The 17,432-nt window shown below is 39.4% G+C and overlaps 3 protein-coding genes across 7 annotated transcripts in view; 1 reads left to right on the top strand and 2 right to left on the bottom strand.

Annotated features, from left to right (window-relative positions):
• Positions 1-543: 543 nt before the first annotated feature.
• Positions 544-3,555, bottom strand: LOC144030831 (lymphoid enhancer-binding factor 1-like). The gene is made up of 7 exons (XM_077537452.1): positions 3,080-3,555; positions 2,585-2,632; positions 2,424-2,513; positions 2,191-2,348; positions 2,007-2,114; positions 1,881-1,923; positions 544-1,037 (listed from the first exon to the last, which is right to left on the bottom strand). Exons 4-7 carry the CDS (start codon positions 2,293-2,295, stop codon positions 991-993), a joined length of 303 nt encoding a protein of 100 aa, XP_077393578.1. The 5' UTR covers positions 2,296-2,348; positions 2,424-2,513; positions 2,585-2,632; positions 3,080-3,555; the 3' UTR covers positions 544-990.
• The window catches only part of LOC144030830 (uncharacterized), a 34,220-nt gene continuing 19,915 nt past the window's right edge, over positions 3,128-17,432 (top strand). For 3 of the 5 annotated variants that reach the window (XR_013287367.1, XR_013287366.1, XR_013287368.1), the window contains exons 1-8: positions 3,753-5,270; positions 5,432-5,503; positions 6,176-6,293; positions 8,380-8,469; positions 10,081-10,173; positions 10,310-10,381; positions 13,275-13,395; positions 16,492-16,600. Coding sequence is in view for 1 of the 5 variants with exons in the window: in XM_077537451.1 (XP_077393577.1) it covers positions 6,197-6,293; positions 8,380-8,469; positions 10,081-10,173; positions 10,310-10,381; positions 13,275-13,333 (411 nt within the window). In the remaining 4 variants the exon portion in view is untranslated. Of the gene's footprint in view, positions 3,419-3,752; positions 5,271-5,431; positions 5,504-6,175; positions 6,294-8,379; positions 8,470-10,080; positions 10,174-10,309; positions 10,382-13,274; positions 13,982-16,491; positions 16,601-17,432 lie in introns of those variants that run through there. The other 2 variants (XR_013287369.1, XM_077537451.1) reach the window with 2 other exon arrangements.
• LOC144030829 (uncharacterized) lies at positions 12,589-14,991 on the bottom strand. The gene is made up of 4 exons (XM_077537449.1): positions 14,874-14,991; positions 13,761-13,829; positions 13,409-13,690; positions 12,589-13,012 (listed from the first exon to the last, which is right to left on the bottom strand). The coding sequence occupies exons 1-4, from the start codon at positions 14,874-14,876 to the stop codon at positions 12,908-12,910; spliced, it is 459 nt and encodes a 152-aa protein (XP_077393575.1). The 5' UTR covers positions 14,877-14,991; the 3' UTR covers positions 12,589-12,907.

Genomic DNA, 17,432 nt, shown 5'->3' with positions numbered 1-17,432 from the left:
TTCCGCTTTAAAATAAATGACACCGATATTGTGTAAGATACCTGTATTGTGCGTTGACCTTAGCAGATTCCAGACATACGCATACGTCTACATGGACCGCGACGAATTTTGGGAGATGTTTGACGGACAGTATCACAAATTGAGACAGCAGCCCGGCTGTAAGGGCGCGTTCCCGGAGGTTTATGACATTTGTAAGGCTGCCAGACTGATCTTCGACAGACACAAGTTGGATCAGCTTATGCTTGGAAAAGGAATTGAACTTACCTAATATTGCACCCACATGCCTTTTAGCTCACTGCTGTCAATGTGTCATGTGATCAGCTACCTTAAGTCACAGTGTGCCTCACGTGTTAAAACAAACAAACAAAAACACCTCAATACTTATTAACATAATGTGTTTTTTAGAATAAAAAAACAAGGGGCTCATTTTGTAGCACATTGTTTTCATCAATAATAAAAATAAAACTTTCTGTACAGTTTGCATTTATTATTTACACACAAAATAAAATTCATACAATACATTTTTAAAAACATTAACACGCACTTAAGAGTAGATGTAAAAATAAATAATCCAGTCACCCAGCGCGCTCCATGCCTTAAGAGCAGGAGGTGAATGAGGAAAAAAAGGAAGCTGAAGATGAGGCGGCCTCAACCGCCAGCTTTTCCAGCTCCTGAAAAAATGCCACGGTCAAGTCCTCCTCAGGCCTCTCAAACGTGCTACAGGTGGACGAGGCTGGGGCTGAGGGTTCCTCGGCCGCCGCCTCCAAGACTTCCAGCTGCTGAAAAAGGTAGGAGGTCATGGCCTCCTCATCCAGGCTGTTGGTGGATGAGGAGGCGGAAGATTTCAACGCTTCCTCCAGCTCCTTTAAGACACTGGCGAGCACGTCCTCCTCAAGCCCCTCATTCTGGACGTTCGCGGATGTCGAGGTTGCCTCGGCCGATCCCATCACCTCCTCTGAGCGGGTGGAGACCTGATCCGCCGTTGGTTCCTCATGTGCACGGCATGGGGGTCTGCACGGGAACTTCAGGTGCACACGCTGTGAACAAAACGCAAAACAACCGTTACTCATGAGACCAATTGACATCATTTGGTGAGATTCTGTCCTAAGATATTTTTTATTTTCATCAGTACAATATTTTTAGATATGATATTCAAGTCTTCTATTGAAAGGCAAAAATTCAGGACAAAATGACTGGATTCAACTGCCTAATTCTTATCCCACAAATTTCAGAATATCTTTCTTCTCAAAGAAAATTTTCGCCCTGAATTCCCCTTGAAATAAAATGAACTAGGGGTGTGAATTGCCTAGTACCTGACGATTCGATTCGTATCACAGGTCACTATTCGATACCGATTAATCCCGATACGAATTTATAAGTCGATTGTTGCGATTTTTTTTCATTCACATTTAGAAAATACTAATCAGTAAGCTTGTAGAGTGTAAGATTTATATGAAAATGTATTATTTATCTGAAATTTCAGTCTTATAGAGGTTGTAATCTGTTTCATGTTTGAACAGCATTAAAATAAAATATTAAGGCTTAATGTTCCGTTCATATAACATTCTTCCATGCTCAAGGTGTGAATCCTAACCCGAAGTCAGACGTTTTGTTGAATATTTTCCATTAAAAATGGAAGTTTAAAAATCAATTCACACAAAAAAAAAAAAAAAAAAAAAAGGTAATGATGATAAGACGTTGAATCGGGAAGACTACCGAATGAACAATTCTGAGCTCTTAAAAGAAACAAAAAAAAACAAAAAAAAACGATTTTTTTTTTTATTGAATCGATTCGAGAATCGCACGATGTAGTATCGCCGAATCGATTTTTTTTTAACACCCCTAAAATGAACATTTACAGAGATACACTTTCTACTTACTGCTGGTGGCTTTACGGGACCACACTTGCTTCTTCTTTTTGCCCTGCACAAAACAGAAAGACAGTCAATACACAAGTAATTTTAAATGTTCCACTGTGTTCCGACTAAACGACAAACGGGACTCACGTAATTCTCTCTGTACGACCAGTCGGGGTACGTGGTGGCATGAACTTGGCTGAGTCGTTCCGATTCCTCAAAGTACTTGTTTTGCTCATCAACTGTCAGTGACTTCCACTGCAGACGTAATGGAAAGTGTCAGCACACGCATGCATACCACCGCCGTACAAGCAAAGAGGACGACAGCACTCACCTTTTGACCCAAGATCTTATTGAGTGTGGCGCTGTCTGGAGGAACTGCGCCTGCATTAAGAATTTGGGCCTTCAGGATCGGCCGCTGCTCCTTCATAAAGAGCATGAAGGCATTTGGTGGCTTTTTAACGCTTGTGTGGCTCGCAAGTCTTCTTTCTCCTGGTGAGAAAACAAAAGTGTAAGTGTGGCCACTCAAGGATTTTTTTTTTTTTTTTAAGAATACTTAATACTTACTGTGAGGACTTAGATTTTTGTGGTGTTGGTGGTTGTGTAGGAGGGTGAAGGTAAGTCACAGGTGCCAACTGGTAGCAATCCTGTCCAATTCTGCACACATGAGACACACGTTAGGCAACAAGAAGCATGTATGAAGATGCACACATTTGTTTGTTACTTACATAACTCGAATAGGAAGATGAGCCTAACACCATTGGTGTGCCATTAACCTGCAAAAAAAAAATTAAAAAAAATACGTTATCACCATACTTTGAGTAGTAACATGTAATTTTACATATAAACGTTTGGACTTTGGGCTACTTGCTTTTCATGCAACCCCAAAATTGGACTTTTCTTCATTTACATCTGACAAGAATTCCTCACAAAGCATTTGAAACACTATACGTTAAACATTTAGTTATCTCTGAGAAAGGAAATGCAGTTGCAAAAGCATATGGAGTAAGAAACGCACAATTACTGTACTTTTCTTGATAGTATGTTTCATCCCCTCTCAAGATAAAAAAAAACAAAACAAAAAACAAATAATAATAATAATAATAATAATAACGTACATTTTATGGTACTTTTTCCGACTGAATTGTAATTGTTTGTATGCATGTATGTTCCAAAAAAGTTTCCTAATGTGCATTAAATTCATGCTTAAATCTTTTCCCTACCTGAATTTGATTGCTGGTCATCATGCCGAAATCCGCGTTGGGAACTTGGAGAAGTCCGTACACCTGTGTGTTTGCCATTTTCTCACTGGACACTGATGATGGACTAGCAGCTTATAGTGGACTCAAAAAAAAATAAAAAAAATTCCCGAAATTTAGCCAATCACAAGGGCGAAGGACAACATTTTTGACGTCACTTGACGGTTACTGAAAGAGCATGGAAAGTCCCTCAAATAAACATCGGCAGTTATGCTATTGCTAACTAGCAACATGGCTAACTAACGGCTGGACAAGACTTCGGGTGGGGGCGGCTCGTGCTCGCCGCCATTTCGACAAGCTCGGGTACGTTATTTTAAATATATTTTCGGAGACGGTACTAACGCGTTTACAAAATAAATTAAATGAATAAATAAAATACACACACACACACACACACACACACACACACACACACACACACACACACACACACACACACACACACACACACACACACACACACACACACACACACACACACACACACACACACACACACACACACACACACACACACACACACACACACACACACACACACACACACACACACACACACACACACACACACACACACACACACACACACACACACACACACACACACACACACACACACACACACACACACACACACACACACACACACACACACACACACACACACACACACACACACACACACACACACACACACACACAAAATATGTCAAAGCGAATTTTGGTTAATACAATTGAAGCATTTTAACGTCACTTGAAGTTGACACGACGTGGAGAGGTAGGACTCAGACGCAGGATAAAGGTAGGCCACCCAGGCAGCAGGTTTATTCCCGGCCAACAGGGGTCTCCTCTCAAACTGAGAGGAGAACAGGGAGGGAAAAAAGTAGAGAACAAAAAACGCTCCACTAGGGAGGAAAAAACAGGCAAAGGGTACTGGGGACAACGAAAAGCGCTCCGCTAGGGAGGAAAAAGGGCACAAGGCAAAAGGGGTAACTAAAGGCGCTCCAAAAGGGAGGAAAAGGCACAAAAACAAGGCAAAAACGCTAGGCAACATGAACAAGGACATAAGGACTGTGGGACGCTTCCATGCACTGACGGTGACACTTCGGCACTAAGGGGAAAGTGCAGGTGGCTTTTATTGTCTTGGTTGATTGGTGGCAGGTGGAGATGATCATGGGCGGGGACCGGTAATTAGTGAACTGCAGGAAGGGCAAGTGACCTGGGGTGAGAAGGGAATCAGAACTTCAAAATAAAACAGGAAACATGACTATGAAAATAAAAGCATGGCCTGTCACGCAGGTGGCGGCGTGACAGAAGTTAATGAAGGAGCATCGGAGGCAGGGCCGGCCTTGGCTACAGGCGAGATAGGCGGTCGCCTAGGGTGCCATCTAGTGGAGGGGGCGCCAAATTGCAGGAAGGAAAAAAACAAACAAACACGCCCCCTCCCCCATCTTCGTGTTTTGAAACATAAAATATGTTATATAGTAAATATATTTTATTAAGTTCATTTTTTATTATTTGTATTCCAAATAAATGGCGCCCTGAACCTGACCCGCTTCTGCCGCTTACAGTTAAAGGTAGGTGGAGGCGGCGTGAATCATCGCAGAGTATAGCGGCAGCGCTATAGATAGATAGATGGATGGCACACTTATGTTGTTTATACATCGACAACTACAATGAAAAGCCCTCAGGTGCTGCATTAAGAAAGCGGCGAAAGGAGGGGGAGGAAAAACGGGCCCAGGGGTACAGATATGTATGTCAGTCAATCATCATTGTCTGTAAAATAAACACGAAAATAGTGTTTGCTTCTTAGTTTGTTTGTAACTTGTTTACTGCACCATTACATCCATGGTAGTAGCTACTCTGCTCACCAGAGCAGGGCAAAGCTTGCTGGCTTTAAAATAAAACAGTCAATAAGTCCAGATACCTGCAAATAGATTTGCATAAGTAATTGTTTCACATAACCACATTAATTTATTAATTTATTGAAAATAAGAATTGTGTGCTGGTTTAATGTAACATCTATATAGTAAATGCTTTTTTTTTTTTTTTTTTTTACTATATGCACTGAGAAAATATTTGCAGCCACAGCAGGCACCTATAGAAACTGTGGAAACCAATCCTTCAGTGTCATCTTCACCAAAGGCTGCTGAATGTAAGTTCATGAATGGTGCATTTAATACAAACAGCCATCATTTCTTTATTGTATTCTGTCATAATGCCAATGGTTTTGTTTTACCTGCTTTAACACCAAAAATAATTTGAAGTGATGTAGCCTACTTTGTTTTTTTTGTGTTTTTTTTTACTTCGTTACAGCTGAAGCAACAGCCAGTCAAGCACCAAGCAGCAATACTTTGAGTGACACAAAGCTCGATCTTCTTGATCCAGGTGCCTATTTCACTTATATCAGCTATTGTTGCATCATGTAGAGTGCTCAGCATATATGAGTAGACACCCTTTGAAAATTTGAAAGATTTGATTCAATATCTCAAAGAATATAAGAACAATTTCCAAAATATTGACAAAATATTTTCTGTAGAATATGCACTTAACTCACAACATGAAAGTAAGGTTGTAATAGGACGCATAGATTACAAAATCTTCAATTTCATCAAATTAACTAATGCAAAAACAAAAAAACAAAAAAAACAAAAAAACGCAACCCACAACAAAAATGACTACATCTAGTATTTTCTATGATCTCCATGACTGTTATGGGTAGCAACATGTCTGCTATGCCTGGAATTAACAAGCCTTTTTCTCGGGGTCTACTTATTTGTGCAAAATATACTCTAATACATTTAATTAAAAACTTTTCTGTGGGTGTTAATTAACAAATCTTGTTTGCAATCAATGGCCTACATTTGTGGGAGTATTTTGTAGTATAGCATCCCATAGAAAATCTTAATTCTGAATGGAAATTAAATATGTTCTTATGTTGGGGTTTACTCATTTATGCTGAGCCCTGTATGTAGGCCTAAAGAGAATAGAAATAAATAATTGCAATAAAAAAACAAATAAAATTTTGATGGTACTCTTGTGTGTGTGTTTTAATAACAGAGCAAGGACCCAGTACTAGCAATGTCCAGCCATCTGGACATTAGCATCAATCAAGAAGTATCCAGGCAGCTATCCTTTGACGCAGCAATTGATGCCTTTCCTGCAAGGAGGTCCACAGGCGTGTACTATTTTAAGTATTTGCCGTTATGTTACTAAGTTATTTAGTGATGTTTTTTTGCACACTATTTGCATTACCGTATATGTGAATCACCTTATTGCCAAAGTTTTATGATATATCTAAGTGGAGGATCGGAGTTTGACACTTATGATATAAACCAATAAGAGGAAAGGCGTGGCATGAACGTTAGGAGATTTGACTTTCCAAAAACGCCCTGCGTGTGAGTGTCCCCAAACAACGTCTTGTGCTCACCTGCCCCTGATTGTGCTTTTCACACCTGCATCTTGTTATTCCTGATGATCTCATATCTCATTCTGTCTCTTCGCCATAAAGTAGCATCATTGTGGGTGCCAGCTCATGTTGGTGTTCCATATAATAAGCGAAGTGCGCATTAAGTTTGCGCATGCGCGAGGGAAAAAAACGAGGCTACTACCCTATCAATTAGAGTGGTGACAATCTTTGCGTAACTGCACACTTTAAAGTTTGCAAGTCAACTTCCCCGGTGTCAGTAAACCACATGCTATGCATGTTAATAAAAACAGCAACTTTTCAGCTGTTGAGACGTTTCTATCAGACCTGATTCCATTGGATCCAATTCATTTTCAATGACCGTTTGGTAGTTTCGCCTACCCACGATGCACCTTGAATTCGAGATGCACACTTCGCTTATTAGGATGATGTTGTGACAGGGCACCTCACCAGCGGAGAGAGAAAGGGTGGTTTTAAATTTCTTGAGAAACACTGGGCTGTATGCCGAAATTTAACAGTCAATAGATTGGTCTGATGCGTGTGCTAATCATCTAACCAGTGGAGGGCAGTAATGTACTTGTTGAGCACAGTCAGCATTTATAGACCTTATCTTTTTGCCTCTTTTACTTTGCTGACTACCCAACCAAAGCTATTAAAACTATTAACATTTTTTTTATGTTTTTTTTTTTTTAACTCTCTTTTGCCTTTAGTCTTGCCTTTGAGTCGTACCTTTCATATACTGCTTATGACAGAAAGCGTCTCATTTCTTGACAGCGAGAGAGTGACATTTGGCCATAAGAATACTTTGTTACGTAGAGCTTGTGTTTAAATGTGTTTAAATTATGTCAGAGGTAATATAACATTTCTGAAGGTCTCTGTCGGAGATTTTTGTCGATTGCCGTTGGCTTTGGAGCTATCTTTGCAATAAATAGGTCTAAATGTGAATGTCAATGTGACCATCAAGGGTGATTTTTAATAAAATTTTCCCCTATAATAGCATGCATAACTGAACTAAATAATATCGTCTAAGATCCCTGCAAACGGCTTCCGACCGACCCCGACTCTCGCCCAAAGTTAGCTGGGAAAGGCTCCAACCATCACCTTCCAGAAGGTCAAGTCCTACAAAAAAATTGATGCATAGCTGTCTCAATTCTTTTAAGGTACTGTATGTGCTGACAACAGATGGAATTAGTCATTGATGACATTCCAGACCATCACAAAAGATCCAAGTATAGAAAGATTCCCATTGCTGGAAGGGATTTTAAGAGTTACAAAGGGCAACAATAGGAAACATAAAACCTCTAATCAGCACCTGACAAATAAGCACAACGGTGAATACAACATTCCAAGTGTCACAAAAGTACTAATGTAAGGCAAGTTTTTCTCACTGAATGACGTGGAATACAGAAGATCTGCACCACCGGCGTGACTTGTCACTATCTGCGACGCCATATTATATTCTCATTGTCGCGGTTCAGAAGACGATTACTGTTCATATCACATGTACAGTATTACTCCACTCTATGTGAATTTGCATTAAGTTTTGCCTTACTACATAGTCTCACTGTAAAAAGAGACTTGACTTTGCACGGTGTATTACGGATAAGGTTAATTTTTTTTGGCCACCAAATACTATTCAAAAAATAGCGGAAAGCAATAAAAAAAAAAGTGGTGATTTGGACCATGATCAACATCTAAAAGTTGATGTTTTTATTTAATCAATTTTAAACATGCATCGCCTTAGTCATTTGATCCTCAGTACCCTGACCGCCCTCTGCTGGGATACTACAGTTAAGCATAGTTAAGTGCTTAATGACATTTGGCTGAATGTGTGCAGTGCACCATACCGGGACCGAAGAGCGCAAGTTCAGAGAGAGGAGGGGAGATGCCAAACCAAGGAGCGACACTGGGACACGAGGAGAGATAGGTAGGAAATTTCTTCAATGAGGGGTGGAAATGCAGTGCTTTTCCCCGCAGTGCACTACTACATACACATACATACCATAATGAAATGTCTTTATAGCGTACCGTAGTTTAATTTAATATGTTGCATAACTTAGTTGCAGCGAAACATAATGCTTCTGTAAATCACTAGTTTTGTAATACTGTATGTTATTCTGCCAACAAAGCACAAATAGCTTGAACAAAAGTGTTGTTTTGGCCACATAATGTAAGCAAATCATTACATATAAGCAATAACCCTTTTTTTTTTTTTAAATAAAAGAAGAAAAATGCCAGAGTGTTTGTCTTGTTTAAAAATAACTAAAAAACCCACTAAAATAACTGTTGTACATAATTGGTTGACTTATTATTTTAATAAAGTCAGAAAATGTCAAAGTGGCCCTTACATCCTTCGATTATTCTGTATGCTGCCCGCAAAGGACGAAGTTTGGACACCCTTAATTTATAGCATATGGAAAGACTAAAAATATGTGGTGGGGGGTGGGGGGCAATTCCTTTATGGTGTTCCTACTGTATATCGAGGATTTTGATCTTTGATGGGTGGGTCTGGAACATATCTGCGATGAATGAGAGTTCACTGTAATATATTGTCAGGCTAATTGATTTGTTGTTAGGAGCGTTTCGGTAAATTCCCAAACGGACGGTCGATTCCAGGCTGAAATTGTTGCTCATCAGAGCCGGTCCAACCACCCCCAGTCCAGTCGAGGAATAGGTTGCGGTGCATGTTGGCCAGCTGGCAACCGTCTGCTTCTTGCTCGTCGTCATCATGGTCGCGGTTAGCTATAACCTGTAAGTCAATCATACGGCACGAACTGTATGTAATGCAATCAAACTCCACACATGAAGGGCAGATCCAGAGATTTGAACTGTGAACCTCAGCACTGTGAGGCAAATGTGGTAACCACTTGTACTGTGCACTGTACTGTGCATTACTTCTGAAAATCTGTATACAAATAACTCTAGATATGAATATGTGCAGTGAAAACATGTCAATAGTGGCTCCAATCATATTTTCCTTGTAAAAGAAAACCTTGTGTAAGTAAACTAAAGGATTACATTGTCTCAGGTCCTAAAAGGTGCAGTATGAGCCAACAGCATGCGTGTCAAAGGAAAGGATTTTACAAGGACATATATAAGCTGCTTTTCCACCAACAAGCCCAGGAACTTTGAGTTCTGGGTAAACAGAGTTCTTGGTTGTAAAAGTTCAGCAGCAAATTTAGAATTGTGTATCTACAGCGTCTTTTGCTACGTTCTCACCAAATCCGAAAAGGCGAACTGGAACGCTCATTCGCGCTTTCGTGCTCACCGGAGCGGAGGAGGCGTGTCCCTTGGTGAACAAGGAAGTGGAGCACTTTGGCGAGTCAACAAAAAGTGAGCTCCGCCAACCAGGGCCGGCCCAGGCCCAGGCTACAGGCGAGCTAGGCGGTCGCCTAGGGCGCCATCTTGTGGAGGGGGCGCCAAATTGCAGAAAGAAAGGAAAAAAAATAAAATTTAAAAAACACAAACACAAAAAAGAATTATGTGCTGGTTTAATGTAAACATCGATATAGTAAATGCATTTTTTTTTTTAAACCAGATGCGCTGAGAAAATATTTGCAGCCACAACAAGCACCTGCAGAAGCTGTGGTAAACAATCCTTCAGTGTCATCTTCACCAAAGGCTACTGAATGTAAGTGCATGGATGGTGCATTTAATACAAACAGCCATAATTTCTGACATTGTATTTTATCATAATGCAAATGGATTTGTTTTCCCTGCTTTAACACCAAAATAATTCGAAGTGATGTATTTTGTTTAATGTACAGCTGAAGCAACAGCCAGTCAAGCACCAATCAGCAGTACTTTGAGTGACACAAAGCTCGATCTTCTAGATCCAGGTGACTATTTCAGTTATATCAGCTATTGCTGCATCATGTACAGTGCTCAGCATATATGAGTATACCACCTTTGAAAAATGTAAAGATTTTGTTCAATATCTCCCCGCGACCCTTGTGAGGAATAAGCGGTCAAGAAAATGGATGGATGGATGGATGTCCAATATCTCAATAAACATAAGAACAATTTCCAAAATATTGACAAAATGTTTTCTGTAGAATACGCACTTGACTCACAACATGAAAGTAAGGTTGTAATAGGATGCATAGATTACAAAATCTTCAATTTAATCAAATTAACGAATGCAAAAAAAAAAAGCAACCCACAACAAAAACGACGACATCTAGTATTTTCTATGAGCTCCATGACTGTTATGGGTAGCAACATGTCTGCTAGGCCTGGAATTAACAAGCCTTTTTCTCGGGGTCTACTTATTTGTGCAATATGTACTCTAATAAATTAAAAAACAAAAACAAAAAAAAACTCTTAGTAGAGATGCAGTCATTTCTTACCTGGCCAAAATCCAATATGTCAAGCATGGAACTTTTAGTTTTTCTAGAGGAGAAAAAACTTAGAGAAATCTATCCCAACATGTGGGTAGCACTCAGAGTGGCCGCTACCATATCAGTGACTGTAGCATCAGCTGAGAGATGCTTTTCCAAGCTTAAACTAATAAAAAACTATTTAAGGTCTACCATGTCACAAGAACGGCTAACTAGACTGGCACTTATCAGCATCAATCAAGAAGTATCCAGGCAGCTATCCTTTGACGCACCAATTGATGCCTTTGCTGCAAGGAGGTCCCGGCGTGCACTATTTTAAGTATTTGCCGTTATGTTCCTAAGTTATTTAGTGAAGTTTTTTTGCACACTATTCACGTGATCTGTGAATCACCTTATTGCCAAAGTTTTACGATATATCGACGTTTGTTTATTTATACATTTACTATTTTTTGTATCTTACACAATTATTAATGTACATAGTGAAAACATTTTGAGGTTTTAAATACTGTCATTTTTCAAAAATTGCAATAAAAAGTTGCATTGCATTGTACTTCTGTTATTTTTCTTGTTTTTATTTGTTTGTGGAATTTGGTGTTTATTGCGTGGTGTGCTATTAAATATAATATATCTCTAATTTTTTGTTTTTGTTTTGTTTTTTATGGGATTGGGGGGTGCTACCATGTACATTTTCGCCTAGGGTACCAAATCATGTAGGGCCGGCCCTGCCGATCAGCATATTTTCACAGAAAGTTCACGTCGGAAAGGACGCGGAAAACGGCCATTTGAGTTCATATGTGAGCAAACTGATAAAAATAGAATAGAATAAACAGACAGCCAGCGATGTTTACTTCTAGCTGCACTTGGTTGCCTCCAGCGGTTGTTCTATTTCGTCCCTCCCGACCGCCAGGTGGCGGTGCTGTAACCTTTCGTTTTTGCCGTCCAGTAAACACCGTGACGTCACCGTGAAAAATCTTTGTTGAAACATATACGATTATTATTACAAACATTTAAACAATGTAATCTATGAATCAAATACTAATTTATTTTAAAGACATAAGCTTAATTTTAGTATGACTATTGTACACAAACATTTCTGGCAACGAGTTCGGGGTGTACTATTCCTACTGCCCAAAGCCGGCTGGGATAGGCTCCAGCACCCCCGCGACCCTTGTGAGGAGTAAGCGGTTAAGAAGATGGATGGATGGATAACTGCGTCCTAGTGTATTCTGGGGACAGGAATTAATAAGCTTCGGCTTTAACCCGTCAACCCTTTTTCTTTTCGGGTACTGTCGTGTTCTTGAATCGAACGAAATAATACCTCGTGGGACAACTGTGTGCTGGACGATAGCTTTTACTGAATGCTAAACTAAGGCGCATTCAATTGAAAAAACTATGTCATTGAAAAAAATAGTTCACCTCCATGTTGAAACAGTCATTTTTCATTTCAGTATCTTAGTTTTTGCAATACATAAATAGCAATTATTGATTAACACATGGTTGAAATGCACATAGGAATTTGATTATGTTACTAATATTTTATTACTTTCAGTATACAAACATCAATACAGTCTGCAAAATGTTTATATTGGAAATTTTTATTAAATTTTTTATTTTTATTTAATAATTGTAATATTTACAATCAATAAAAACAAAGACAACTATTTAAAAAGATAAATTAATAAAAAGTACAAATGTAAAAAACGGGATTGGTCACCCGACTAAACGAAAAGGCCGTCACCCTCTCGCAGAAGGTCACCTTTTTCTTCTCTTTTTTTTCAGCCTCCTCCTTTTTCTTCATCTTTCTTTTCACACACATTTTGTATCTTTCTTATCTTTCCTTTCTTGCTCCTTCTTTTCTTTCTTCTCCTTCTCACACTCATTCCTTTGCTTCTTTTCTTTTCTCTCATGTTCCTTCCTTTCTTTCTTCTCCTTTTCCTCACGCTCCTTCTTTTGCAACTTTAGTCTCCTCTTGTACTCTTTCCTTTCTTTTTTCTCTTTAGCCTCACGCTCCTTCTTTTCCTTTCTTTATTTCTTCTCTTTAGCGGCACGCTCCTTATTGTTCCTTTCTTTCTCTTCTTTTCTTCTCCATGTCTCTTCCTTTTCATTTGTCTCTGTGTTCATGCCGTCACTCTGAAAATGAAAGAGAGACACCAATTGTGAATTAAACAATTCATCATTCCTATCAAAATTTCATACACTTGTGCTGGCGCCTGCTGTCGGCTTGAAATGACATCACACACCTGCACTCTTAGGTGCTATGATGTCATTTTGAGTCGACAGCTAGTGGCGAAATGGCAAACACCTGCAATAGATAAAGCCAGGTGGACTTTCATGCTTAATCCATAGTCCAGACACTTTTAATGACGCTAAAATCTAAACATGTTTTATACAGGAAAACACATGGGAAACTTGCAAGCTCCACAAAGAAAAGCCAAACTCAGGAGCCTGTGAGGCAGACATCCTAACCACTAGAGCACCGTACTGCACACAATTCAACCAATAGAAGAAAGGAGGTGAGGAGCTAACCGTTAAGCTGCCATTTTGTCCCACGAAGCATCTGACAAGACTCTCGGTGTCATGGTGGTGTTGGTTGGAGAGTTCTGGCTGGATGCACATGGTCTCCATCAAGGCCTCCAGACGCCCCTCGAGCTCCTCGGCTCTCTTCTCCCACTTTAGGCGCTTTCGTCGCAGCCTCTCAAGTTGTGAGGCCTTGGCGCAGAGCAGATGGGCCAATTGCAGCTCGCGTGGGCTCCAGTCGCTCTCCTCATACTCAAAATATGCCTTTATGTCTTCAAAAGTTTGCAAGTCCTGAGCAAACAACAAAACAGACATTAGAAGCAGTGGTGAAAGTGGGCCGGAACGGTCTGGCACTACGTACCGGTACAAGATTCGGAGCCGTAACGATCCGGAATGGTGCTTCGCTCCCAAAAATATGATGGCTACGCAACTGTGAAAAAGAAAAAAAACAAAAACATGTTAAATAACCTGCCAGGCTGCCACACATGCATCGACCAACGTCAGATTTACATACACAAGTGTTAACAATTCTAATAATGTACTTCTGAATCGTTCCAGTGTGCTTGTGTAGAAAATCCGTTTCCACTGATATTTAAAAAAAAAAAATTATTCGTAGAGTATATAAAAATACTGTTCCTGCGGTGCGCACGCTGGCCTCATGGGGTCAGTATAGTGACAGTATTGACTAGAGTACACGCTGAATATGAACCAAGACGAGTAAAAACAGAACGCTGTGATTTAGCTTAATTAAATAATACAACTCATTTTCCATAGATTGGGGAGAATATGTGCCTCTGAGTATTGCTATATTATATGTAAGTATGTGTTCGTACAGCATTTGTGTGTGAATATTCGTTATTAAAGGAATATCACTCCCGGAAGTCGATGCTAATTTCACGTTAGCAATAGTACCGTACATTGACTTTAGCATTTGGCGGCTGTATTTAAAACGAAATAAATATACAACGTACAATTCTTTTTGTTGTACTGTATTTAGTTTTACAGTAAACGCCAACTAGGGTGTCATTAAACAGTTTAAAATACTCTCAGAGTAACCGTACACGTAACCTGGTCCATTCAGGGTACTTTCCCAACGTTGGAACTATCACAACATGCGCACACCTTTGTTCGACACAACTGTTTTTCTTCGATTATAATGTTTTGAAAACTCGAAAGAGGTCATTCGAACATGGCATAATTTACTTTTATCAAGAAATTAAATGGCTGAGGAGGTTTTCTCTGAAAAAACAAATGACATGTACTGTACATATAGTAAGACTTCCCCCCCAAAAATGACATGATGTACATTGTACAGTAGTAAGACATTTAAAACACATGTATACTAAGGCTCTGATTGTACAATTTTACTTTAAAATACATTATACATATATAGTTAGACTTAATTAGCTCCCCAAAAAGCAACATGATGCATATATTGGTATGATGTATACATTTAGAAATATTTTTGACTTACCATGTTGACGTGTGCTCGCTTTTCTCTGTGCTCTCTCGCTGGCTGTGTACAGGTGCAGAGTCAGAAGTGAGTATGAGTGGGACTGCAAAATTTACAATATATACCAGTAGTACGCAAGATCAGTTAATCAAAGAGCAATGAACATGAAAGAGGTCAACTTCTTTGGCGGGGCGTGGCCAAGACGCTGATTGGCTGGATGTGTGTGATGTCATTGGGGTATTCCCAAATTGATGTGTGACTTTGTTTATCAGCATGTTGATGTGTTTTGCATAGCAATACATCAGTTGTTTTATGAATTATTTGAAGATCATAATTATGCAGTGTCTTCTTAGTTACAGGCTTGACTTGACATGCTGTGTTTAACCCATTTAACACTTGCGTGGAAGTTTGAGCAGGTGGAATATTTCCAACTTCTATGTACTGTACTGTATTGCAATTTTTTCCTTGCCAGCTTCCAAACAATACCAAAGTTTTAGCTAACGGGCCAATTTTGTAAAAGTGCATGAAGATTTTAATCGTCACATTTAACTACACTGTGGTGATTAATGAAAGTCAGACTCACTTTTGTAACTAACTTGAGGGGACAGTGATGCTCACCACAATTAGTGGAATGTTCATTAAATCACATGCCATATTTCTCACACACTATGCCTTGGCGATCATTTTGGGTTCATGTCAGTGGTCAGTTTTCCACAAACTTGCCAAAAATAAGAACACTAAAGAGACTGTGTAAAACAGCACCTGTTCAAAAGATTTTTAGTTGGATAAAGTATTGCCATGTCTTAAAAAAGAAAAACTAAAGGATGTTTCCGCTTCTTTTGCCTCTCGCAGTATCTCATTTGCATTGGTCATGTCGCTCTTGAGTAACGTCTGTTAAAATAAAAAAAAGAGACGCCATCAGTTAATTAATCAGTCCAGCAAGCTTCCATTTTTTTTTTTATTCATTGTTAGGGTCACAGCCAGGTGAGCTGGAACCTGTTCCCACTGGCTTTGGCTGAGGGAAGGGGTTAAAAAAAATAAAAAAAATAAAAATAAAAAAAAAATAAAAAAAAAGCCTGCACACCCCTGTTCAAAGCTAGGTTTTTGTGATATAAAAAATTTACACCAAGATGTCAAAGCTTTTTTTCCCATACAAATGACCTGTACAACTCGGTAGGAAAAAAAAACAAAATCTATCCGCATAGGGAAATAGAAAAAAATTTAAATAATTGCTACAACATGTCAGAAAAAATGCCACCTGTTGCCGAAACTAACGTTTAATCTGTTGACCAACATGTAATTAAAAGCATTATATTTCAAAATTGGGAACAGCATTATCATGATTAATAAAGTATTTAGAGTACCAGTATGTATTACTGAAAAACAAAGTTGTTTATTTAAAAAAAAAAACAGCTACAGCTACTTTTCTCAAAAAAGAAAAAAAAAAAAATACAAGACGTATAGTACCTTCTCCACACTGATTTGAAAAAGTGACATTAGTAGGCTATGCATAAAATCTTTTGAACTTATCATGTTGCTCGTATTGTAGAACATGGACAGATGTATGCTGGATGGATGTTTACAAGTGCTCTACTGCTCACTTCTCTCTCCTCTGTGCTTGTTTGCTGGCTGTCAACAGGTACAGTCAGAAGTGTGTGTGAGGCCTGCAAACTGTCCAATATATAAGATCAAGCATCGGGCGTGACCACGATGATGACGTCAGTGTGTTGCCATGGGGCGTGGCCAAGGTGTGCACGCCTGTTTTGAATTCATTCATTCTCTTGGAAACATGTTTAAGTTCTGTATAGTAAGACCTGAGTTGCGATTAAGAATGTTTGAAAGACCTCAGTTTTATGACGTAATTTTTACTAAGGCATCATATTTTATTTTGACTTCAGCCCACCTGCGTGATGACATCAGCGACTATCAAGATTTTTCTATGTTGGTTTACAACACATGACGTAACTTGGGCTGATCAGCAATCACGGTGGGGGGCATTTTGCGCTCGTTTTTATGTGACAGATCCAGACTGTATTGCCATGTCAATCCTCTTCTTCTTTTATGCTATGGCTTCTTCTTCTATGTTTTCCGGTGACTTCCTGTGGCAACAGCGTCACCTCAGACTTGACATATACATTTCAGCCGTTCATCATCTTCTTGTGGACGCACACTTCTTGAAAAGTTTCCATGTGTATGAGATTTTTTTTTGATGAGCGAAGCCACCTCTGTTTCCGTGTGGACATGGCCTGAATTCGCATGTGCAGTTATTTCATAACTACCGCATAATTCATGGCGTTGGTATTAAGAGAGCACCCAACATAATCAGTTACAAATAGGGAGATTATTTTTTTTTATCTATGGTATATCTTTTATATTATGTGTAACATGACAGTGCATTTATATGCAATTATTCATCATCTTCCTATTATTATTATTCATCCATCCATCCATTTTCTTGACCGCTTATTCCTCACAAGGGTCGCGGGGGGAGCTTGCGCCTATCTCAGCTGACTCTGGGCAGTAGGCGGGGTACACGCTGGACTGGTTGCCAGCCAATCGCAGGGAACACAGAGACGAACA

This window comes from Festucalex cinctus, chromosome 11 (assembly GCF_051991245.1).
Source record: "Festucalex cinctus isolate MCC-2025b chromosome 11, RoL_Fcin_1.0, whole genome shotgun sequence".
Taxonomy (NCBI): Eukaryota; Metazoa; Chordata; class Actinopteri; order Syngnathiformes; family Syngnathidae; genus Festucalex; species Festucalex cinctus.
The sequence above is the reverse complement of the archived record's forward strand: the minus strand, read 5'-3'. Positions and strand labels throughout refer to the sequence as shown.